General features: G+C 36.9%; 1 protein-coding gene across 1 annotated transcript; it reads right to left on the reverse strand.

Moving 5' to 3' along the window:
- Nucleotides 1-5,310: 5,310 nt before the first annotated feature.
- LOC140191642 (zinc finger protein 281-like) lies at nucleotides 5,311-24,990 on the reverse strand. Its single transcript, XM_072249231.1, has 7 exons — nucleotides 24,861-24,990; nucleotides 19,867-20,264; nucleotides 13,462-13,587; nucleotides 11,238-11,358; nucleotides 10,956-11,039; nucleotides 10,680-10,798; nucleotides 5,311-9,309 (listed from the first exon to the last, which is right to left on the reverse strand). The coding sequence occupies exons 2-7, from the start codon at nucleotides 20,218-20,220 to the stop codon at nucleotides 7,753-7,755; spliced, it is 2,361 nt and encodes a 786-aa protein (XP_072105332.1). The 5' UTR covers nucleotides 20,221-20,264; nucleotides 24,861-24,990; the 3' UTR covers nucleotides 5,311-7,752.
- Nucleotides 24,991-26,865: the final 1,875 nt, after the last annotated feature.

The raw sequence follows: 26,865 nt of genomic DNA on the forward strand, positions 1-26,865 counted from the left end.
GGGGTACCGGACTCCTCTTTCAAAGACATCCACTCTGTGAAATGCTGGTTGGCCTGTGCTCACGTGCATTGGGAATAAGAAATTGGACTAAGCTGTAAACCCCAGGAATAGGATGGGTGGAACACTGAGCAAGGTTTTTAGCTATTGATTAATAACAATTGTATTATATACCAACTTACCCTGTTAACATCAGTGTCCCGTGCTTGAGTAATGAACTTCAAAAATAAAATATAATCAAGTGATAGGTTGGCAGGAACATTTTATTGATGTCATAAATGGTGCACCACACACACTAAATTGACCATTAAGAAAGTTCACATGAAATATCTCATGATCTATACAAACAGGAAAAAAGGTAGAAGACATAATCCATTACATAATTTCAATCAAGTGTGAAGTAAATAAGATACACTGCTCAATGGTAACAGAAGGGTCCTTGCATAATACAAATATATTTCACATAATGGGTGGAAGTAAACAGTTTCCTTACAAACTTGTAAAAAAAATGCACAATTAAACACTTTCTACAAAACTGTTATTGTGAGGTAAATGTGGTATGTTAATATATAAGGCTAATGGTTTAAATAGACAGACGTTCCTGGTTCAAAAATTTTGCAAATGATTTTGGTGCTTTGATAGCTGCAAATGTGGCTTTAAATCTCTTTTTATGTGACACGCTTTCTAGGTACACCATTAGAATAGAACCCTCACCTCTTCAGCTCCCCTCAATCATGTCTACGACATTTTTACTTCTACACAGGTTGAGAACAAGTCATGTGCAAAAATAACAAGCTCTACTCCCTTTTACTGCAATTTGTGAATTTACTTCAAAAATCTAAGCTTGCACATTTACTGAGTCTTCTAGAAAAGATATGATTTGATGTGCCATGCAAGAGGCATCTTCAGCTATTCCTGGATGAATAGATGAGAGTGCAACGATACTATTATGTGATTGAGTTCCTGATGCAATTGTCAACTTTTATTAAAAGTCGAGACAGTACAAGGGAATGCAGTAACTGGTGCAGTGGCTCTCTGGCTGGGATACTGTGTGCACTGTGAGGATTCTACAGCTGGAATAGTACTGGCCAGTGTGATGTTCCTGCAGTAATTCACAGAGACTGGATGATAAAGATACACAAGACCATAAGAGTAGATGCTTCAGCTAAGAGATTTAAAAATCATGTCCTGTAAATGTACTGTGTTGCCGCTGGTTTGAAGAGAATATGGACTAAAGTCTTGTTTTGCATGCAATTTTACTGTGAAATTGATTCATTTCTTAAAAAGTAATCCTGTTTCAGTGTTAACAAATCACTGACTCCAGCTTGTTCACACCTCATGAGAACAACAGGATAAGTAGTCAATAAATTTCATAATTGCTGTTTCAACACTTCAAAAAACCTACCTATGAACATTCACATTATCTGAATTCTGGTCAAAGTATTAATAATTAATGTATAATATTTACAAGGCATACACTGTAATGGCTTTTGATAAACAATGTTTATCTGTGGCTCCACAAGAAATCAGCATAGTATCCACGCTTTTATACAAACCCAGTTGTGTAAAGATCAAGGTATTGCTAACGGCATCTAAGTTGCAGTCTGAGAGATATCTTTAGTATGAACGAAATATGGTGCATTTGGAAAAATATTGCATAGATCTCCACCTGGATTAATTAACAATATCTCTACTGTTATTTTCATATTGCCAAGGGGTTTCCTGACTTGACTCGAGAGCAATCTGGACCATCAACTCTTCAGCGACTGCTCTGAAGTTCCCAGGAATGAAAGATTAATCTATCAGACAGTAACCCAAGAGGAAAATAAATAATCAACCTTTTTTTCCCCACAAATTCTTTCAACAAACAAAATGAAGATTTGACTGGGTGGAGAGTTGGAGGTAGATAGTCATGCCAAGAAACCTCCAGTTCAACTGGAATTTATAAACCCAGAAAATGATGTAATTAATAAGGTTTTCTTCAAATCATTATGTCATTGGTCCTAATGCAAACAGATCAGGAATCTAATAGAAATTTCATAGTTCTTTCAGAATTAGTGTTCTTTTTAACACCATAACCTGCAAAACATTTTCAACTGCTTGTGAAAGTGAGAAAGGGAATGCTGACCTTCTTTCTCTACTATCACCATACTACACAATTAAAATGTTAAAATCTTGAACTTGACTTCTAGAAAAATACACATATGGAAAAAAAGATAATGGAACATTAAAATATTAAAAATTGAATCCTTTGCTGAAGCATTCAGTGCTACAAAGGTAACCCCATATTAAAGGCTTTTAATGTGAGAATGTGATTTAAAAATACCACAGGAAGTGGAATATCATCTGGATTTCTACTTTTTTAAAAAAAAAGTTCTAGTGTCCTTTCATTTAAAATTAAACCTTGAAAAAAAATTCTCTGTTCTAGAAACAAAATTCATCTGTTTCATAAGAAGGTTAAAACCTAAAGAGATGAACATAACCACAGTTAAGAGGAAGGGATGTGTAGCCCACACTTTATTGCCTTTTACTCAGATTCACATTCCAGATAGCTAGAACAAACCCATCCTGATAAACAGTGTTGTAATTTTAAATTTTGAGTACGATTCTCTGACAACCCTTCCAACAGGTATGCTTAGAATCAAATACTGTGGAAATAACAGATTTAATTCCATCAGTGGTGATTTTATCTTGCAAAACCTGCTTTCTAAATTTAGCAGCTGTTTTGGGAAGAGATTTCCTCCTGGACAATGCCAGTATTTTGTCAAATATCTACAAGTCCAAATTTATCTATATTATTCCCAAAATGTATGCACACTCAAGAAATTAACTTAGAAGGGGTAATTTTTAGGCCAGCTATGAAGAAATAGATATTTCCAGATACATAATGTATGCTATATTCGATCTTCTTAACGTACTTATTGCTATAGTTACCATTTCAGTAATACCTATAAGAATTTTAATACTGGGCAGCTGACAATCAACTATTGCTTGCGATCATTCTGATAACTGGATTTACACCACTCAAGATCACACTGCAGCCCAATTTGGATTACTAGCAGCAAATGACACTGTAATATGCCTTTAAACTAAACAAAATTGACATAATCTTGCTAAATAAAATGAAAAAATGTATTAGGAACAATAGATGAGTTATTAGAGCATGAGAACTAAAGAAAACCATTTCTAAAAATCTGTGATTTAAAAAAAACTGCAGCGGTCTGCTATACTGATAAGAGTATAACAATCAACTGAGTAGGAACAATCAACTTTGTTCCATCTAATCTACAGAGGTTAGAATCAGAAATTCACTCTGCCACATTCTTTATTGCTTTAAAATCAGAGGTCTACTCCCCATATTGATAATCAAATAGTGCCATAACTGTTTTGAATTGAAGGGAAAATAATAGCACAAAAATAACAAATTTCATTAAGCCTAACTGCAATTTGAATGTTCCTGAAATCCAGACTCAAAATTATCTTTACCAGTTGAACATTTTACAAAAATTCAATGCGAACTATAGATTAAACACACACACACTCTCTCTTAAAAGTTCCTTTGTGTATGCAAGTTGTTTTGTGGTGTCAAACATTAGTATTAAAATGAAATGAAGGTGCAAGAAGAAAGGTTCTTCTGATGCAATGTATTCGGTCTTGAGTATTCAAATGTCAGAAAATTCACCTACTGAAAGCTTGCAATTAGCCAGTTAGCCAAGAACATATAATCCAGACATATTTAACAAATATTTTACAGAAATTGAGCAGTTATATACAGTATCTGATTTAGTTTAGAATGTGCTGACAAAAGCAGTCTAAACAGAGTGCAAAAGATTAATATACTCTGGTCACCAAAAATCATCAGAAAATATTTTGTAACTGTCATTCTCTATGGCATTGTGAAGCTTATGCACTAGATTCAATGCACAGAGTCCTTAAATAAACAAAGCAAAACTAGACATTAAAAATTTAATCAGGGTAATAATCAAAGCTGGTGAGAATAAAAGGGCTAGAAACTAGTCTGCGTAATTTCAATCAGATAACTGAAGTGACTGGAGACCGAAACTAGAAAGCAATGATGTGTGCAACAATGAAGACAATAGTATGTTCGTTTGTTACGTGCTGTGTTGAAGACAATAGTAGAGGTCAAAATAAAACAAATACCATAAACTACAAAGTACATAGTACAAAGAACACTCAGCTCACTTCAACAACTATCAAACCTGAAATCAAATTTGTAGCTATTTTTCATTTGGCATAAAATTTGAAGTACTCATTTCAAGGAATGAATGAAGGAATCAATTTAAGTTATTTTAGAGATTAACTTTTAGAGATGCGTGTGTAACAAAATGGAGTTAACCATTTCTGGTCACTTTAGTTTTCTCCATTTGCATCATGGTAGGGAAAATATAAACTGCAACTTTAAGTGATTTAATCTCATTAGATTCTAACCAAATATTTATGTATTTTTAAATGGGGTTGTTTCAATGCTAAAGTAACTCCAAGAAGAATTTTTTTTGTCAAGATGTCAACAATGTAGGACAAAGATAGAAAACTATATTGATTTCTTTTTCTCATTGTTAATATGAGTCATTGTACAACTACTCTTATAGTATGGCCTGTTCACTACATCATTGCAAAACCAGGACTGCAGTGCCCCAGTCTGATCTATCTCATTAATAGTACTGTAGCTTGACTCAGCAATGACTGCATATCAGCAAGGGTGGAATTCTGTTCCAGCATACAATTTAGATTTGAAATAGTGAAGTGACAATTCTTGATTTTTGGTAAAAAAAACAATCAAATTTCTCATTTAACCTATTAACATTTGAAATGCAAAGCTTTGTTATCGCTGTTAAATTACACTGGTGCAATCATGAAAATAAAGGTTCAACTGAAATATGTGGGAAGCATCCAAAACAACTTATGGAACTTTTTATAGTATGTTTTACTGCAAGTCACAATTTCTACATAATGCAAGTTTGACCTTCGGTCAAACATGACATACAGCAAGGAAGTAAAACAACATTTCAATCAATTTTAAAACATTCAACACTGTTGGAATACTATAGATTTAGTTACAGGTATATTCAAAATGTACTCTAAACACCTTCAAAATCGACTACTCTTCCAATAAATAGCCAAATCTCTTTTAGGATGATTTAGTTTTATACCTTAGCTCCTTATTCTTATGGTCTATAAAACAAAATTATTCAAAATGCAAATTTTCCAGTTTAAAAATGCATAAAAACTGTGAAATAAACCACAGCCCCCGCCCACCCCACTGGCACTCAACCCCCCCTCCCCCCCCACACCTTCTTTACTTCACTTACTCAGAATTTAGCTGGGGTTTTCAAATGAAGACCATGGACAACAACAGTAAAATAGGTTCAGCATCCTGCTCAGAAAGATTTTCTGATTGAAGCATCATGGAAGATAAAGAAAACTTTAAAGTGTATGCAATCTTTGCCCAGACTGATGCTCAGTTAAACAGAGGGACTTATGTAGTTTTTTTTCTTATGTTGCCTCCCAGCTTCAGCAGATGCACCGTCAAATCCTGACAGCAGCAACTACTGAAGGTTACAAATCAGAGAATTCTGTAAAGAATGAATATGCTATATTTTAAAGATAAAAATTGGATCTAGTCACCATCCCAGAACGAACATTAAAAATTAATGCTTTAAAGTGGAGAACCATTATCAGTTGTCATTAAACAGTGCCATAAGATGTTTTTAGGATAAGGTGATCATATGGAGGTCTTAAGCCTTGTGAAATCACTTAAATAACATATCAGAAATCAAAAAATAGAAATAGAAAGCAATTTTAGATAAATGCAATGGGCTACCAATAAGAGTGTTCAAGATAAAATCACTGTAAAAATGGTAGGTTTCATCTAAGTGGGCTTCCTTCATATAAACCTAATGTGTGTGCAAATTTGAAGTCTGACAATGCTTTAATTTTAACAGTTTAAAAATCTCATTTCATCACACTGAGTACATGACAAAACTCTTCCTTCATGTGTTCTTTAAAAGACCATCTCAAATAATGTTAGGCCAACTCGTCAGCAAAACTTACAGTAGGTGGGGTGTTGACTTAATTATAAATGGTGGTAACCTATATAACTTGTTCAGTCTACATTTGTTTAAAAAAAAAATTAAAACTTGCTTAATGGTGAAATGTCATGGAATTAGGCTCAGTGAGCAAATTGTGGTGAAAGACCAAGAGTAATCTTCATCATGTTGAGAGAGGTAATTTCTGATCAATGCATCATCTGATCTCTTCTATGTTGAAAATCCTGAGGAAATGTTCTTGACAGACAAACCACAACCAGAGTTTACCAAGGATTTCATATATTCTTCCTGGATATAGGGAGATTTCCTAATTGACCCTTGAAACAGAGTTTAAAAAAATTCTCCAAACATACAGTATAATTGTTAGCAACTTTACAAGATGACTTCCTGAAACTACACGAACTATTTATGAATTATAAATAATGAAGCTTATGTACTGTAATCATCTATGGCCTCAGGAATTTAGGATGGAATACAGGATCAAAGTAAAATTACTCTGAATATGTACAACTGGGCCAACAGGCATTTGTCGGCTTAACTAGATTTGAAAGTTGTGACCTTTTTTTGTTTTTCCAAGGTCTTATAACACAAAACAAAGCAGCAAATTACCACACACTTTTAATGGCTATTATATTAACAGGTTACCTATCAAACTGATGGGCAAATCTGAATTATAACACTATGCTTTTGCAACACTATGAAATGTATAAAGGACATTATGATCTAGCATACCGAACTTCTCAATATACTTTGCAGATTTCACTGTACAGAACTGTGGTTCCTTTCACCCTGTACTTTACAATTTTCTAAAACAAAAGTTATCTTTTTCCCTGTAAACATCGCTAACCTTAACAATAGCATCCAACAGGAATTATTATATTTACGCAACGCTGATTCATGCTACTTTTACTACTGATACTTGCATTGGTACCTGCCTATTCACGGCTTTTAAAATGTAGAATGAGGTAAACAAAGTGTTGCTCTACCTAATTTTTAAATTTTTTTTCACTTTTTAAAAATTACTATACTGAAATGAAATTGGTCAAATATTAGTTCCTTTTGGGTCAATGAGGCTGATGCCTTGTGGCTTCAAAGCTGTTGTCAGGGGCCAAATGCTTGAATGCACTGATGAACATTGCAATTTTTCTAACAAAGTTCTGTGCCCCTTTCAAATTAGTGCTTGTGGAATTTGATTCAATAGAAATCTCCCCTTACTGCATCATGTTTCCTGAGTTGCACTATAAACAAGAGCCACAGCTCAATAGAAATGATGTCTCTATTTTTCAATATTGTATGTTGAATATTTCCCTGATGTTTTAACAGCTACACTTCTTCCATTAATGGTACAGCTGAATTAAAAAAACAAATCCCACAAAAACATTTAACCCCATCCCAGTCATGCTATTTTGCTATTTTTCCAATCCACTGAGAAAAAAAGAATTGAGACTTAGTTAAATTTCTGCCTATCCACTGTTTAAAATTTGTTCCTAATACAAACTGTTCTAACATTACAGACTGAATGCACCAAACAAAATGGTAAAATGTTGCATTGGAAGGGCTTCTTTAATTTTACATTTTCTTTCTCAGAACCTGATATATAAACATTTGGACTGACAATGTGCTTACACATGATTAAAAACATGGTATCAAGCACTCAAGGCCCTCCAGCCTGGTCATTCTTTTGACCTTACCGGTAACTTTGGCTGGTTGGAGTCTTGGCTCCCGTACTAATTGGCTCATTAGCATCAGACAACAAATTAGTGTACCCTGAGAATTCAGAAACTGTAGTCCTTATTCGATGGCCTGCTTCTTCACTGGTGCCACTGCTGAAGGTCATTGGCACTCTACCGCCCGACTTGAACTGAGAACCAAATGCCTGGGCAAAATTCTCAATCTGATAGACCTGATGATTCAGACTACCTTCCAAGTTCTTTTGTTGTTCCAACTGCCCAACCAACTCTTGAGATGGTGTCAGCCTTTGATGAGCAGTTTCTGTACTGGGAAAGTGAATACCAGGTTGGGAACTTCCGACCAACAAACCAAAATGTGGTTTTGGTGACGTGGTTGGCAACACTGAGGTAATAGATGGACTGAAACCACACTCAAGTGCAGGAGTGGTGTAAGCTTGTTTATCAGGGAATAAATTATGGCTGGGTAGACTTGATGGAAGACTAGTAGAACAAAACTGCATTCCTGGGGTTAGTGAAAACCCATCGCCTTGACTTGTTCTTTCTAAAGCTTGCTGGAGGTACTTAGAATATTCTTGGAGCATTCCTGTTTTGTCACTACGTGATGGATGTGACTCTGGGCAAACAGCCTCCTCATGCATCTCTGGATTTTCGCCCGAAGAATGGATTGGTATATGTTGGTCAGCAATATCAAAAGGAACATCATGCTGGCCCTCATGTTTGTGGGAATATTGGTCTAAAAGGCTCTGAAGGACTTCATCTGGAATTCCAGACTTCTCTTGACAGACTTTCACATCCACGTTCATTGAAGAATCCAGCAAAGTAAGCGAGTTTTCATTATCCATCACACTGGCAACTGCTGCCTGGATTACAGACTGCTGAGATGCCATTTGTCCTATACTCACTGCATAGTCATTGTTATTGGAGGCAGCTTGCAAGTATCTTTTTTTCTTAAAAAACTGCATAGCATCATCATAGTTGCAGTTATTAGCCTGTTCTGTTTTATTGCCTGCATTCTGCAACAAGACAATATTATCTATGCTGGTGCTGCTGTTCAATTCTACAGGTCCTTGTTTATTAGTCATTAACTTTTGTCTCATCAGCTCCGTGGTAGGTATAACAAGATGTGCTGCATTGTTCATACCTGTCCTTTGAGGGCTCTTTCGATTTACTTTTTTAATTACCAATTTAGGTGCTCTTGTTTGTAAATCCTCTTCATTTGCATTTCCCAATTTTATACTGGAGGACCCCATTGGCAATTCAACAGCATATTCATGCATGTTATACACTGACAATTTATCTTTGCAGCTGGTTAAGCTACTTTGCAGTTCAGACATGTTAGATTTATTCTTTTTACGGACTGCCTTGTCCTTGGTCTCCTGAGATGTAGCTTTAGATTTTGCTTTTTTGCGTGCTCCTGTCGTTCCCTGAGTTGAAGTGAAACATCCATTTCCAATTTGACCGGATGGTCCAGGTTCCATTCCATTTTCACTTTTTCCAAGGATTTCACCACATGTACGCCTGTGCTTTAATAACCTATCTGTTCTGGAAAAATACTGAAGATAAAAAAAAACACAATTATATCTTATGTGCACATACATACACAATCATCAATATGAATGATGAGTTGAACAAAAACAAGAGTTTCTGTTTACATAATCACCTGTTCTCTCAAGTATACAATTGAACTTTAACACTGGACCGTTAATTTGTGATGTTCAAGTAAATTTATTAGTACTGTACTTGTATGTCACCATATAAGATTAATTTTATAATTAATTTTCCTGAGATTAATTTTCTTGTGGGCTTTCATGGTAGATACAAAGAAATTCAATGGGAGCAATGAGAAACTACACACAAAGATGGAACACGAACAAAGAAGGGGTTAATTATTAATTTGCTCGGAGAAAGAGAAACTTAGTCCTACAAAATGTAAAGCACGCGTGGAAGGAAGTGGAATGGAAAACTAAGGGAAAAAGAGACAACTTACTGTGTAGAAAAAAACCTGAATGTTAGTTTGTTTTACAAAATGTGGTCTTGTGGTTTCATTGTCAACAGGTTGTGGGTTCAAACTTTGTTCTACAGAATTAAGCTGATATTTTAATGCAGCACTGGAAGCATGCTACACTTTTGCTGATGATAAGACAATAAACAGGGTCCTGTTTCCCTCTTAACTGGATATAAAATAACTCCAAGATTCTTTCATGAGAAAAAAATCCCCAATATCTTAACAATAAATATCCCACAATACTACAGGAACAGATCATTTTGTCATTATGCTAATACTAATTCAAATTTTATTTTCTCAAGCGTATGATCACCCAGTACTCCATTTTTGCTAGAAAATTTTTATGTAGAGCACAGTTTAGAGCAACTCTACTCAGCTTGAACGCAACAGGAGTTGACTAAAATAGATAAGAAATTCTCTCAAGTTTAGTGCCAAGCACTCTGCCGATGTGCAGGCGATCCGAAGTAACTTCTCCCAGGGTGAAGGGTTGCTCTCATCATCAGTGCATCCAGCCCTTTATGTTTGACAATGCACTTACAATAATGGCTGGTAAAATTGGATATGAAGAAATAAGCAACTTTAGGCTGTGTTCAGGGTTTAAAAGTCCTATCATAATTTGCTCTATTTTTTTCTATATAGGTCAAAATCCATGTACAAGTTTGATCTGAGAAAAGAGAACAAATTTACTAATAAGTCAAATACCAAAAGCAGGTTTTGTGACCTTCAACAATCGTTCTTCTTAAAATTAATAACCTGCTGACATACTGCATTTGCTTCTTACTATGAAGCTGGATCAGTCAATATACAATTCCATACTCATTACCAGCCCATCCGAACCAGGTTTTTATTTAATCTGACATGCATAATTTAACATTTACATTCTATATCTTTCTCATACACAAGAAATGTTTTCTATACCTGTTGGCAAGTGAGGCACTGATAAGGCTTTTCTCCACTGTGCGTCCGTTTATGTCTTTCCATGTGATATTTCTGGATGAATCTCATATTACACTGATCACAACAGAACGGCTTCTCTCCTTCAAGTAACATACATGTTAGCCTTACTTCAAAGAAGATAATTAACATATTGCATTTACATTAGGACTGTAAGTTTTTTTTCCAAACATATAACAAGAAAAATAAAAAAGCAATGCAATTGGTCAAGACAGATGTCAATGTAATCTGTGTACATACCACTGTGGATCTTCTCATGCCTCTGAAGGAGATACTTCTGAATGAAACACATATTGCACTGGCTACATTGAAAAGGCCGTTCACCTATAAAGGATAAATATAAAATTATTCCTCAAGCACTAAGAGAGCAAGCCGCTTGAAATTATTAAGCTCAAATACATAGAAACAATAAACAATACCATGCATAGTGTCAAATCCTTAACCCCGAATAGCACAAGGAACACTGAACAAAACTGGAAAACTTAAAGCTTATTTTCAGTACTATGTTTTTTAACTCCTTACCAGTATGAATAAGGACATGGCGACGAAGGTGGTAAGAACTACGAAAGGAGGCACAGCAATGCTCACATATGTGAACCTTCGGACCATGTAAAAGATTGGTACCATCTCCAACTGCTGAAGGCTATGAGAGAAAAGAATTCCATTTTAAAGGCAAAGAGTAATTTGATTAAGTCACAAAAAAGATGAATATCACAGCAAGGTTAGAAATCTGTTCAGATGCACTGGTGGCAATTTAGTAAATTCTAATAAATTATCTAACATCATGTGACAATGCCAATTTTATTTTCAGTAATTTTAAAACACTAGTCTTTCTCCAACAGGAGAAGGTAGATAACTGGTCAATTTGCTAAGCCATTGCACACAAGAAAGACACAAGATCTGCAAGTGAGTCTTCATAATTTCAGAGCATCTCAATTGGATTTTATATCCAATGTAGAACTTTTGAAATGCAGAAAAAGTTGCAATGTAGTAAGCTTAAATAAAGCTCTATCTTTCGATAATATGAATAATTGGATCAAAAGGTAGATATAATTTGAGATTGTGAAATCATACATTGTGCTCATTCTTTCATTTAAAATTCTTAAGTCTGTATCTCTAGAATGAACTCTGACCACCTAAATTTGTCTTGTAATTATAGCCATCAATGGGATGAATAAATTATTTATAATGGGAAATGCAGAATGCATCTATGTATACTGATATACATACATACACACACAAGTGCATGGTCAATGAACACAAAGATTATCACCCAATGCTGATTTCAAATGTGATGCAAATAAATCTCTAAAACATAGTACATTGAAAACAAGGAATAATTCCCCTAAAAGTTATCAATCTCCACTTTGATTCATTTCCCAATTTGATTTCCATTAATTTTTTGTGCAATAAACATTTGATGGCTTTAATCGTCAAAATTTTAGTAGAGAAAATACAAGGATTATGTAAGCACCATCAATATTAATTCAACTGGAGATTGCTCAGGAGCATTTTGTTTGTTTGCAGATTTAAAATATCTGTCAAATAATATTGTTTGGTTCAATTTAGTCATGGAAATAAATACTTCCGAATTATATGTCTGCAATGCTTAATATAAAAGAAATTTTCATTTTTTAACAGGTTGCTCACAATCCATTTTGTGTGATAGAGTGTTTACACGCTCTATTTTATATACTGATGTTGTATCACACGTCATCTATAATAAATAATCAATAAAAAATGAACTGCAAAGATATAGAATCTGTCAGGACAAATAAGAGAAAACATTAAGAATATTTTGAAAATGCTTTGTAGTGGTACAAAATTAATTTCTTGATAAATTGGATTGTGACAGCTACAGTGACAAGTGCTGTGAATAATTTGAGAAATGGTATAATCTTAAAAAAAATAAGTGTTATTTTTATAACATATAGGTATGATAGATCACAAATGAGTTACAGAAATACTTATGTTCTACTCTGATGTTCAGTGTAATTCAAATATTTCAGAGATTAAAAACTGAACTGTGGCAGTGGTGCAAATCCAGATTGTTGCTGATTTAGACCCATTAAGTGATCTTTTAATACATCATGTCGATGCATTTGCTCAACCCTACTTGCTGCTGAGGAGGCAGCAACACCTTGGCTTTGAGAACCACAGCACTTTCATAGTGGCGTTTTATGTTTTTATCCCAGCAATAATAAAGAAAACACAAAATATTTCTGGGTTGAGACTGGTGTGCAATTAGAGGTGCTGCTGTTACTCTATATAAACCCGAGCATAGAACTGCCACCATTACAAAACAAATCACTATTTAAATTCTGTACATTTGGAATCATTTCAGGATTTTGAGCATTTTGTTTTGCCACAACTTTCACACTTCAGGAGTTGCTAACAAAACAACATCAACAGATATGCATGCGTTAATAAGCTTACTCAACTCAGAGACTGATTTTATTTTGCCAGCAATCAATGAAACAAAAAGTTAAAAATGCTTTGAAATTGTAATCTGAACTGTTGTTATTACCTTTTTGATTGCAAGCTTACAGAAATTTTGTACATAGGAACTCGGATTAACTTAAACTTAATAGCAACCCAGTTAAATTCTAAAATTGTTAATAAAATCTGCTGAAATCAGTAAGTAGTTAACTCATAATTGAAAAGGGATAACAACGTCATTCTGAATGGTTTTAAGAATATGATTTCTGAGCCACTTTTGGATAATCCATGCACTGACTAACCCTACCTTGGAGGTTTCACTTCGCTTCCGCTTGGGTTTTGTATCCTGAGATTGGGAATTTTGTTTTTTTGCCCTCTTAACAGATCCTTGTTTTGGAACAGAGAGGTAATCTTTTTCATATCTGACCTGTGACTGGAAGAATTTAAAATAAAATTAGTAATTGTTAATTTCTGGTCTCCAGGCCAAGCCCTACAGTACAAACTTTCAAAGAAAATATTGAAAATTCAGAACAATTCAACATCCATATCATTACCAATTTATTCCTACACTGAGAAACGACAGCTGTAAAGTTTTTCTAGTCATTTTCCAAATACAGGCATCTATTTTCTCTCTTCCTCTGACATGCCTCCGAGAAAAGGAAGCACGGAACCCCAAACCAGAGCTCTACAAGTAGAGGCAACCTCCATGTTACATCTATTTGGGTTACGGAAATTTGCTTTTACCCAATTCACAAAGCAGTACCCAAAAATCTGAAATATCAAATCTTCTTTCATCCAAAGTGAGTGAAAAAAATAATTTATTTTTCAACTCTTGCATTCTTTAGTGCACATGCAGATGATACATTTTTGTATTATGGAAAATCATGTTTCTCAGAATGCAACCTCCCCCCCCCCAACAATGCAAGGAATGCAAGTAATGAGGAAGCATTGGCCTTATTAATCTTATTAGCAAAATGTAGTTAGCATTCTGTGAATGATTTCTTGAAGGAGCCATAATCAAACTGGGAATTTATTGCAAGTGATTCTGAGGATATGAATTTGGAATTATTGCATCACAATGATATATTGAAGTCATTTGGCTTTCAAATAGTTGGAGCATATATTGTTAACTTGGTCATTTTAAACACAATTTTGCTAAAACATATTTAATTAGAATATAAAATAATGTCACTAATACTGTCACCAACTTACACCTGAATAACAATTCACTTAAAATATAAATGAACAGAAATTCCAATTTAAATAAAAACACAATGCACTTTAGGATGGCAACTTACTGATAGCACAGATCAGGTCATTCTCATCCTGAAATATACTGAAAGGTAGCAAAGAATGAACATACTTAGCAAGTCTTTTAGTGGGTTGAAGTACGCTTTTGTATTATGACCTCTGATGCCAAAATGCACTAAAGTGCCAATTCAGAAATAGCACAACTATTGAAAATTTTGACTGGATATTTATCAAATAACTTTCAAATAGCACGGTTGGTAACTGCAGGCCTAGGGTAGGAGATTTAGAATCTCAGTCTTGACAATGGCTCGAGTAATAATTGTCGTATACAAGTCAGAGGTCAATAACTATTCATTTGGAATAAGATCTGGAGAGTGGCATAAACTAAAATAATTTTTTCCATTTTCTACTGGTAAATTCTAACTTTCTGGGCTCCAAGTCCTGATGTTATCAGTCACCACTGCTGGATAACCTAATACAGGGATTGGTGTAGTGACACAACAGCCTGGCAGTGATGCTTTCATACATGGCTTTGACTTGCAGGTATTGAAGAGATGCAATGTAATTCTAAGTCAGCATGGACCAGAGCCTTGAGAGCAGGGAAAGAAGAGGAACAAGGGAAAGCAGCAGCAAATTAAATATTAAAAAAAACAGAATTCTGAAAGTTCTCAGCAGGTCAGACTATATTTGTAGAGAGAATAAAAGAATTCATCCACTCAAAAAAAAGGAAAATGTTTCTAGTTCAGGTGGGACAGTTTTTCAAATAAAGATAAATTTGCAAGACTGAAAAAGCACCATGAACAAAGTAAACCAAATGAATCCAATGCCAAGCAAACATTATCTGATCATACAAATAAACACCACACAGAAACCTTGAGATGAACAAACAAGCTATGGCAATGCTCCAAGTTAAAACACTTTACACCAAGGACAGTGACATGTGTTTTATAAATGAAAATTATTTTTTATTCCATACGAGAAATACACCATTATAAAATGGGACATCTTGAAATTACACACTTATATGGGAATATCATTCCCCATGCCTGAAGTACTCACAAGAGCTTTTCTGTTTTGAATGTACTCATGGAAAAACAATTCAAATAATGACATCATTCAAATATCAGGCCACCAATTAAACTGACTCTGAGTTTGGATAAAGTAGCTCATCAGCCAATTGTGAAAAATGACTCTACCCTGAGATAATGGTGCAATGGTCACATCTTCCCTTTTTGAGTCAATGAATTCTTTTATTCTCTCAACAAATGAATTCCAACATTGCATTTGCCTTCCTTCCCACTGAATCAACCTGCAAGTTATCTTTAGGGAACCCTGCACAAGGACTCCTGTGCATATCTGATTTTTGAATTTTCTCACCATTTAGAAAATAGTTCATGCTTTTATTCCTTCTACTAAAGTGAATGATCATACACTTTCTATCCTACACTATATTCCATTTGCCGTTTCTTTGACCATTCTACCACTCCGTCAAAGTTTTTCTGGCAGACTCTCTGCTTCAACACTACCTGCCCCTCCACCTAACTTTGTATCGTCTGCAAACCTGGCCACAAAGCCTTCAATTCCATCATCCAAATCGTTGACATGCAATGCAAAAAGAAGTGGAACACCATTTGTCACTGTAGCCAACCAGAAAAGGCTCCCTTTATTCCTATTCTTTGCCTCCAGCCAGTGAGTTAATCCTATATCTATGCTCGTATCTTTCCTGTAAAACCATGGGCTCTTATCTTGTTAAGAAGGCTCATGTGCAACACCTTGTCAAAAGCCTTCTGAAAATTCAAGTAAACAACATCTTCTGACTCTCTTGTCTATCCTGCCTTTTATTTCCTCAAATAATTCCAACAGACTTGTCAGGCAGCATTTCCCCCTTAAGGAAATCATACCGACTTTGACCTATTTTATCATGTGCCTCCAAGTATCTTAAAACCTTATCCCCAATAGACTAACACCTTCCCAACCACTAAAGTCAGGCTAACTGGCCTATCGTTTCCTTTCTTTAAGAATGGAGAGACATTTGCAATTTTTCAGTCCTCCAGAACTATTCCAGATTCTAGTGATCCTTCAAAGATCAGTACAAATGCATCCACAATATCTTCAGCTACCTCTTTCAGAACCCTGGGGTGTAGTCCATCTGGTCCAGGTGACTTATCTACTTTCAGCTTCCCAAGCATCATCTTCTTAGTAATAACAACTACACTCACTTCTACCTGCTGACATTCGCATTTCAGGCATACTGCTAGTGTCTTCCACAGTGAAGACTGATGCAAAATATTTATCAAGTGTGCCCACCATTTCTCTGTCCCCCATTACTATCTTCCTAGCGTCATTTTCCACCTGTCCAATATCCACTCGTCTCCCTTTTACTCTTTATATACATGAAAAAGACTTTCAGTACCTCCTTGATATTACTGGTTAGCATACCTTCATATTTCAAGCATGGCAAGCTAAACAGATATTTTAAAGGATAGGCACAACCAACCTCTTTCTTCCGGGCAGCACAGTGTGCAGCTGATAGAACCGCTGCCTGACCCAAAGTGCCGTCTCTATAGAGTTTGTACATTCTCACTGCGATCCCAGAGATTTCCTCTCTTATGTCAAAGTTACATGGGCGATAAATTAACTGGCCAGTGCAAATTGCCCAATTGTGTGTAGGAGCAAGTTGATGGGAATGTGGGGAAAATTAATGTAGCATGAGCATAAATGGGCGGTTGAATGTCAGAATTTACTTGGTGGGTAAAAAGGCCCATCTACATATTTCTCTATCATGTTGTATAATTCCAAAAAACTGTTAAATTGGAAATCATACTGAATACTTGATATGGTGTCAGTCCAGTTGGGCAATTGGTCAAGCTGTTCCAAATTGCAAACAACAAAGAAATTTAGATATGATTTTGATAATATGAGAGCAGGAAATCACATGTCTCATGTTACGCTGTGTTCACACCATATGATTTTGCCTCAAACTTATTAAGCTTATGCTCCAACCCTAGAAAATGCTTATTTCAACAGTGTTTGTCCCTGAGATGCAGATGTCTAACATCAGCATATATCAGCCATTCCTAATTGTTTAGTGCACTAGTCAAATACTAACTGAACAAACAAAGGAATGCAATCTCACATTAGATTGTCTTCAGGGATACCAGTAGTAAAAAATAACCAGTACACTCCTCACATTTTCTTCATGCCAAGAACAAGTAAATTAAACTGGAGAGATGTACAGTAGATTAAGACTCAATTACGCATTGGAATGGTAGCGGCGTCCGTTTCTTTACTGATATGAGGAGCCATGACACAGTTCATCTCCTCTTCAGGGACATCTTGTACAAAATGCCAATGTTGACACAGTTGATAGGACCGCCCTTCAAAGATTGAAGTTGTAGTATATTACTGAGACAAATTATTGGTAACTATTTTACCTGTGTATGTTTGACAGCAAACCGAAATGTCAACAATGAAAACAGATCTCCCATGCATTGCCACCAACCTCAAGGATCACGTATCCCGCTTTGCTTGCTTCTACCTCCTACTCAAGAACCACAAACCTGACTGCCCCAGTAGAACACGGAACAGTACAGAAACAGGTCCTTCAGCCCATAATATTAATAATTGGTAGGCCCATTATTTCTGCTTGCTCCTGTCCCACTGAGGTTGTGTCTGCATACCTTGACTCCATTTTGTTCCTGCTGGTTCAGTCCCTACCTACATCTGTGACATTTCACACACTCTCGAACATTGCAATCCCTGGTCCTAATCACCTAATTTTCCATTGCAGATGTCCAGTCCCTATACCCTTCTATCCCCAATCAGAAAGGCCTTAAAGCTTTCCACTTTTTTCTAGACAACAAACCTAACCAGTTCTCCTCCATTATCCTCCTCTGTGCAGCGGAACTGATTCTCACCCTCAACAATTTCTTTTTCAGCTCTTCTCACTTTTTACAAACCCAAGGGCATCCGCATGGACCCCAACTAGGCCTGGTTTTTCATCAGCTACCTGAGACGATCCATGTTCCATGCCTTCATGGGTATTGCTCCCCAATTCTTTCTATACTACATTGATGACTGAATTGGTGCTGCTTCCTGCACCCATGCTGAGCTTGTCAATTTCATCAACTTTGCCTCCAACTTCCACCCCGCCCTCAAATTTACTTGGCCCATCTCTGACATCTCTTCCTTTTCTCAATCTCTCTCTCTCCATCACTGGAGACAGACTATCTAGTGTTATCTCTGGCAAACCTTCTGGCTCACAGTTATCTCAACTATACCCCTCCCCACCCCACCACTTATGAAAATGCTATTCTGTTCTCAGTTCCTGTCTCTACTGCATCTAATATTAGGATGAGGCTTTCTATTCTAGAATATCTGAGATGTCATCATTTGTCAAAGAATGGCGTTTCCCTTCCACCACCATCAATGTTTCTCTCATCTGCATCTCCTCCATTTCCCGCACATCTACCCTCACCCCATCCTCCTGCCATCATAACAGGAATAGGGCTTCCCTTGTCCGTATGAGCCTCCATATTCAGCACATCATTTCTATAACTTCTGCCATCTATAATGGGATCCTATCACTGAGCACATCTTCACCATCCCAACTCTCTGCTTTCCATAGGGAATGTTCTCCATGTCATGCCTTGTCCTGCCGTCTCTCCCCAGTGATCTTCCTCCTGGCACTTACCCCTGCAAGTGTTACAAGCCCCTATACCTCCACCCTCATGATCATTCAGGACCCCAAACAATTCTTTCAGGTGAGGTGATATTTCACCTGCGAATCTGTTGGGGTCATCTACCGTATCTGGTGCTCCCATTGCGGCCTCCTCTACATTGGTCAGACTCGATGTAGATTGGTAGACTGCTTTGTCAAGCGGCTTCACTCTGAACGCCACAAAAAGCAGATTTCCAGGTGGACACCCATTTCAATTCAACTTCCCACTCCCATATGTTGTTCCATGGCCTCACTCAGGTTGGAGGAGCAACACCTCATACTCCGTCTGGGTAGCCTCCAACCAGATGCCATGAGCACCAATTTCTCTAACTTCCAGTGATTTCTCCACCTCCCCCCGACCCTTCCATTCACTATTCTGGTTACTCTGCCACCCATTCTCTTCTCCTCACTTGCTCTTGTGCCCCTCCTCCTTCCCTTTCTTCCATGGTCCACTATCCTCTCCTCACAGATTCCTTCTTCAGCCCTTTACCCTGTCCAAATATCACTTCCCAGCTTCCAAGTTCACCCTCCCCCCCCAACCCACCTTATCCCTCAGCTGGCTTCAGCTATCATCTTCCAGCTGTTACTTCCCCTCCCTCCACCTTCTGTCCACTGAGTTGGACTGCCTAGTCCAATGATAGATCTTCATTATTGCTACAATGGAAAGTAACTGATTTAACTTCATAACAATATTCAACTAACAAGCAATGTGAGCCTTTGACTGGAAAACATGATACTTACTACACCAGTATGATTTAGGTTGTGGGTCAAGATGCTCTGCCCCCTGCCCATCTCCTCTTCCTCGAGAAGCTTATTCTTAAAAAATAAAAATCCATCATGCGCAGAAAACTTCTTCTCTTTCACATCTGAGATGGGTTGCACGTATTCTGATGGGTATTTTTCTGCCGGAGCGTCAGGATCTTTTTTGAGGATCAAATCCTGAGGTACAGTTGGTGTGACAGAATGAGCAGCGAGGCTGGAAAAATTTGTGATTGGTGGGAGGTGACTGAACATGATCATGCCAGAAGAAAAATTTGGTTCCATCCCACCGTTCCTGAGGAATTCGTTACCCAATTTGTCGTGAACAATGCTCATGATGTAGGTCTAAAATTATTCAAAGCCAGATCGATAACACACTCCTAAAGTAATGAGAGGACAAAAATATTAGACATATGAAAAGGCAAAATATATACAATGTTATAAAAGCTTCTACTGAAGGGTTTACAAACAAATTTTAAATGCACCTGATAGCCAAAGGAATGACTCTTACCGTACTGCACTAATGACTGATTTCCTAATACAATGGTACAAGAGGATATCAATATTGAGGACAGTAACAGGAGCTGCGATCCTTATGTCCACAAAATTAAGTCACAATGCCAGTCATCTGATGTAGGACTACTCAAAACATTGCTCTTGATGTCGGTGACACCATAACCACTACCGAGCAACAAACTTGCTATCATTGTTTTGTGAAGTACAAGCAAGTTGGTAGGGGTCAAGTTTTGGGAAGTGATCTTTCACTTGGGTCAAATTATTTGCAAATAGTATTAAACGCAGCATTTCAGCAGAAAACAGTGTCTGTCAGATAAAGTGCATCTCTCATGGTAGCTTTCTACCACAATAAAAAAAAGTACGTTCAAAAGATGAGTTTGGTCTTGTTAAGGCACCTGAAAGAGGAAACAACAGATATAGACAGCAGGGAAAAAAAAATGATGAACAGAAAATTAATTTCAAAATTAAATCACTAATAGAAGCTACAAACCATTTACTGAATACTACAATAACTTTAGAGATTTATGTAATGGAGAATCTCCTCAAAACAGGTCTAATTTCTATTTTTGTTGCTCCTTATACCTCAAGAAACTCCTCTCAATATACTGAACTAACTTTTGCTGATAGGCACATCTTTGTGGACTTGATTAACTCAACAAGGAAATAAGTCAGTTTGAAATGTGACATAATGGAAGTCTTGATGACTTTTTCTTTTAATGTTCCCACTGCATTTAATCTCAGCATAACATTTCAATAAATCCCACACCTTTCTGACAAAGCCATTAATGGATTATAGCCTTAAAATTGATTTTATATATGTATGTACGTATGTCACTACAATGCAGAATTTATATTGAATTTGCCATAAACCACTCTTGAACATTCACAATTTACTATTCAGCATACAAAATAAAAATATTGTTAATTTAATACAAATTACCTATTTACTCTACACAAAATTAAAGGATGGGGAATGAAACAAAAATGTTTTTTTATAAGTGTAAAATGGGCTATTCTGCTGAAGAATGGGTTGAAGTTAAGGCATATTTTTTGGGATATGATAAAGGGAGCATTCATCGAAATTAACAGTCATTCTTTAAACTTCTAAATTTTAAATATCATTAAATTTACACATTCCAAAGGTAGATTTTTTTCCATTATGAAAATATAAATTAAGATTTTATAATAATATTTTAAACTCTGTGTTTAGCTTAAGTTTATCACTTTCTAATACAGCTCAATTTTATGTCATGGCATCATTTGAGTTGCTTCAGTCAAGCAGCTTCCATTGTCAGCCTGGATCATCGAGCATGAACATTGTTCTTGGGTCAATCTACTGAAAGTGGATGACTGATGGACTAACTCCATACTGGACTACTTGCACTAAAGTTGAGAATTTGATCAAATTTTACAATAAAAATTCCAGGACTTGGTCACAGTCTTGCTGGAACTTATTTAAGTCCTGCAGTTCATCTACTCCACAATCTCCAGTACTAGTTACTGAACATTTTTGCAGATTAAGTTGAATCTGCAAAAAAACATTGCTACAAAGCAACATGGATTCTGAATGGAAGTACTAAGTGGATAAACACCTTTATAACTATATACTTTTGCTTGTAAAATAAAATGCCCGAACTCTGCTGGAAAAAGAAACAACCACTGCTCAGAATTGTTAAAGAACAAATCACACAGGTATATTAACACAAATGAAGAAATTTGCCACTCAAATATACACAAGCTCATGATGTACAGCCTACTTTAGCTATTGACTTCCATGACACTATGGACATAGTTAGGGCCTTTCCACTCAAGAACAAACAAAACACATAGGTCACATGCAATCACCGCAAAACCACTCCAGTACTGAAATTTTTAACAAGTTAGCAGCCTCATTCTTACTAATTTTAAGCATTGAAGATTTAGAAATATTTGAAATTTTCTTACCCCTTTCTACATTTTGCTCTCTGGTCATTAAATAAAACTTTCCATTTACAACTTACTGCATCAATAAAATTCCTCAGTCCAATTGCTTAAGGATATAAGCAGTCGCTTACCCTGTGCATATAGGTGCCAGATTTCCAGTGCAGGACATCACCAGAAGATCCAGTAGAGTTTTGGATTTCTAAATCACCGTATTGCTCCAATGCAAGCCATCCATAGTACGTGGACAAATGTATGTGAAATGAATAACTTGTGCACTGAATACAAAACCTTGTCTACTGACACGGGTAAATGTGCTTGTACAGTCACATTGGCATGTTACATGGGATCAATATAGAGATGCATCAGCTAGATAGTTCTAATACATATTTACATTTTGCTTCTCCAAACTAAACTTCTTAAAAAAGGAAATAAGGTTCAATCTTTACCCTTTCATGTTATTATATAGCTTATGGCCTCAGTTATACTGTGCTCACCCTGAGAAACAGAATTTTTTGAAATTGATCACTAAAAGAACTCAAAGAACTACAGAGAAGGCACATCTGCTGGAACAGAAGCAGCGCCACCCCCCACCCCGCCCCTAGTTCTGTATACTTTCAAAATACTGTTCAGAAAGTATCCAATCACATTTTACATTCACTGTCCTTACGAGTGATTAGATACTTAAACTAGAAAAGAATATGGGTATGAAAGAGCATTTTCAGTCCAAAATACTTTGCCCATAAAAGAAAATAGAATGGGTTCTCCTCTTTTTCAAAGTTGTCTAGAGACATCAATTTCACTAAATACTCCAGAAGAGTCTCATGTTAAGTAATAATGTGTAATCTAAAATGACCCAAAAGCCAGGCTGAAGCAGCACAAAAAAAAATCACAAAACTGATTTACTAATCAGAAACATGAGTTTTCAAATCTCTACCTCAATATTTTAGAATTGTGGGGTTCCTAGATTTAGTTTTTTTATTTAAAATAAAGGAACAAACAAAACTAAGCATTAAAAGTGTCTTTTGCTGTAATAATTATAATCCATGATTAGGTTAGTGCGCCCGGGGTGTTCTGGAGCTTGCAGCTCAATTCCAGTGCCATTCTATAAGGAATCTCTGTACATTCTCCCCGTGGAATGCGTGGGTTTCCCCTGGGTGCTCCAGTTTCCGCTCACAATTTAAAGACGTACCGGGCAGGTTAATTGGTCATTGTAAATTGTCCCATGATTAGGTATGCGTTAATTAGGCTTCTGCAGTTGCTGGGGCAGCATGGCTCAAAGGGCCTACTCCATGCTGTATCGCTAAAATAAAGTTTTAAAAAATTATGAAGCCCAACACAATTAAAAAGTTTGATGTCCAGCTTTTGATACAATGTACCAATTTGTTCTCAACCAGCACAATCTGAAATATGAATTTCAGAAAGCCCCAACAATGAAATGCACAATTTTGCACTTTTTGGTAGTTAAATTTTAGATCTTCTGATTAAGAACTTCAGTTATTAATCATGCATTCATTTTGGACCTCAAGCAGTGAGGTTGAGACTGAAATTGGCAAGAACTGAATTTATCAAACAGAGGAAGACTAAAAATGTTTTGGAATGTGATAAAGATACCATATTTAAAGAAAAATGAGAAAGTTGCTGTAGTTTTACAAACAAAGAGAATGTATCAAATTGCTCTCCTCAGCAACAGAGTGTGTCCAATGCAGGACATTGAGAGTAGCCTGAGAGGTCATTTCACCGACAGAATCAACAAGAAGCATTCCCAGATTCTGAACTACTACATGGACCACAGGTGACTGAACTATAATTGAACCAAATAATTTGAGCTGTTGGAACATCCCAAGATCAGCACTCACTAATCTGAATCCCATTGTTTTCTATGGTGCTGCGGGCAGGGGGGAGGAGGAGAGAAAGAAAGAGAGAGAGAGAGAGAGAAAGAATATTCTCGGTGATAGTTACTGTCCAAAGGACACAACATTCCAACAGCAATATTCCTGATATGAGTATTATTTTTTAAATAAATATTTCTTGAATTAAGCCAATTTACCTACAGATGTGTAGGATTTGAATGGCAAATAATGTGGTCTAATTTACCTTACAGCAGATTGACAAGGAAAATTATCTATTAAAATTCCAATCAGGACAAAACTTCAATTTTATTGCATTTCATTTTAACGTTTAAGCTTGTTACTTTAAACGTTTGTTCAAAAAATAACACCTGAAAGTGGAAATGCTTTTTTCAGTGAGGCACATGCCTGTGTATTTTTTAATTTCCAGGGTCAGTCGGATTAAGTTAAGCCGATTGTGGAGAACGAGCTTTGTCAGGGAGAGTGGTGGCCAGGGACCGAGTTCCCTCCCGGGCTGGTGGGCGCGGGACCCGGCGTGGCTCCCGGGGAAGACCGGGGACTCTACCGAGCTCCAGGCCGCTTTGTCCGCTGCCGGTCGACTCTCGGCCTGCGCTCCGCAACAGTACGGGGCCAGCGCCCCGATCGCCAGCAGCCCAGCCAAGGCAACTGCCATCCCGCTCTTGTGCCTACCTCGCATCGCCACTCCCAGGATTTAAGGCCCGATTCAGTCTCTAGTTTGTCAACATCCCTCAGCCGCTCGGCTCCTCCATCTTGCCTCAAGCTGCACGCCGGGTAATACGGGAGCTCGGATGAGGACAACCACGAGAGGAGCCGAGCGGAACCGAGCACGGCCGAACTCTCGCCCCAAACTATGCATGCGCAGAGCTTTTCTGTAACCCAATCCGCTGTACCATTGGTGACGTGAGAGACGGTAGATTCTGGAATCTGGAGCAATTAATAATCTGCTGGAAGACCTCAGCAGGTCCAGCAGCGTCTGGTGCTTATTATATCGGATAGGATATAAAAGAGGCGGAGGGGAGACCTTATAGAAGTTTATTTATGTTAAATTTCAAAACTAAACTATATTTATCCGAGAAAAACTATTAACAACTTTTACGTTCATTGCATTCAGTCGTGTTAGTTCATTTTTTTAAATCATAGCACCATTGCCACTTTTGTGGCCACCCAGGGTGATACACCCTTTCATTATTTGAGGGACTTCCCACCCTACTCGGCCCTCCCCGTGCGACAGCAGAAGGAGGTTAAGATTGTGACCCGTCTGAGCCTTTGCAGAAACTGCACCCAGCTTCAATGTATCACTAAGTTCCAGCACTATTCCCTTAGAAACATCTTGCTGTGTGGCAAGATCAACAAGTTTCACGCAGACCAAAGGGCATCTTTCACAGTTGATGACCTTACAGCAGCACTTGACGTCTGTTTTGGTGCATGCCTCATAAAAGTTTATGTGGGATATAGATAGAGTAGACGGCCAGTAAATTTCTAATACTGGAAGGAATACATTTAAAATGAGAGGGGCAAAGTCAAGTTATAGGGCAAGTTTATTTTTACACGTAGAGTGGTGGCTGTCTGGAATGCACTGCCAGGGGTGGTAGAGGAGGCAAACAGGAGATGTTTAAGAGGTTCTTAGAAAGGCACGTGAATATGCAGAGAATGGAAGAATATGAACCTGTGAAGGCAGAAGGGATGAGCTTAGTTAAGCTCTTAATTACTAGTTTAGTTAGCTCAGCACAACATCATATGATACATGATCAGATGCTGCTCAACTCACTGCGTACTTTTAGCAGATTGTCAGTTGCTTCAGTGTACCGCTGAATGTGCTAATGATTAGCACACAAGATGCTGGAGGAACTTCATGAGTCTGTAGCGACTACGTAGGAAGCAGAAAGTTGACATTTCAAGTCAAGGTTCTTGATGATGATGTCACATGATGTTAGAATTTCTTCTTCCCAAAATTCCCATATTAATGTCAAAGTTGTCAAATGCACAAGTACACATATGCACCCGTACAAAGAAAAACTTACTTGCAGCAGCATTGCAGGCATATAGAATCATATACATAACATTCACAAGGAAAACAGAAATTAAACATAAATTATACACAATTTTTATAAAAAACAATTAGAACAAAAAGACAAAGTCACATACTGTATCAGTGAATTTTGTTTAATGCATATTTTTCCTGAATTAAGGATTGTGTGATCTTTAAGAGAGAAAGATTAGGAGTTTCTAATATAGTATCCAGTTGCTGCTTCATAGACTCTGTATAGTCCATGTTTATTTGTTATTGATGCTTAGGTTATGGAGAGTTATAGTCACCATTGGCTTGTGGACACATGATAGCCAAATGCTCATAGCCAAGTCTTACAAATAATAAAGTGAATGTCTAACAGGTTTTGGAAGAACTGTTGTAGGAAGAAATTCAGCCAGGGCAAAGAAAAATCGTTCACTCATTTGGAAAAAGTTGCTTGGGATTCATACTGCTGAAGGGGTTTGACCCAAAACGTCGACTGTACTCCTTTCCATAGATGCTGCCTGGCCTGCTCAGGTCCTCCAGCATTTTGTGTGTGTTGATTTGGATCTTTGCAAACTTGGAAATAAAATTTTTTAAAAAATTCTTAAATAGCAGCATTAACTTTGTAAAATGGTGTATAACAATATAGGAATGACACTGATA

The sequence above is a fragment of the Mobula birostris genome, chromosome X, assembly GCF_030028105.1.
Source record: "Mobula birostris isolate sMobBir1 chromosome X, sMobBir1.hap1, whole genome shotgun sequence".
Taxonomy (NCBI): domain Eukaryota; kingdom Metazoa; phylum Chordata; class Chondrichthyes; order Myliobatiformes; family Myliobatidae; genus Mobula; species Mobula birostris.

Coding starts and splice junctions, on each gene's coding strand:
- LOC140191642 (XM_072249231.1), bottom strand. CDS start 20,220: ATGAGCATTGTTCACGACAAATTGGGTAACGAATTCCTCAGGAACGGT. Junction 13,588..19,866: donor ACCTAAATCATACTGGTGTA/GTAAGTATCATG, acceptor AAATTCTTCCAG/TCACAGGTCAGATATGAAAA. Junction 11,040..11,237: donor CCATGTCCTTATTCATACTG/GTAAGGAGTTAA, acceptor TATCCTTTATAG/GTGAACGGCCTTTTCAATGT.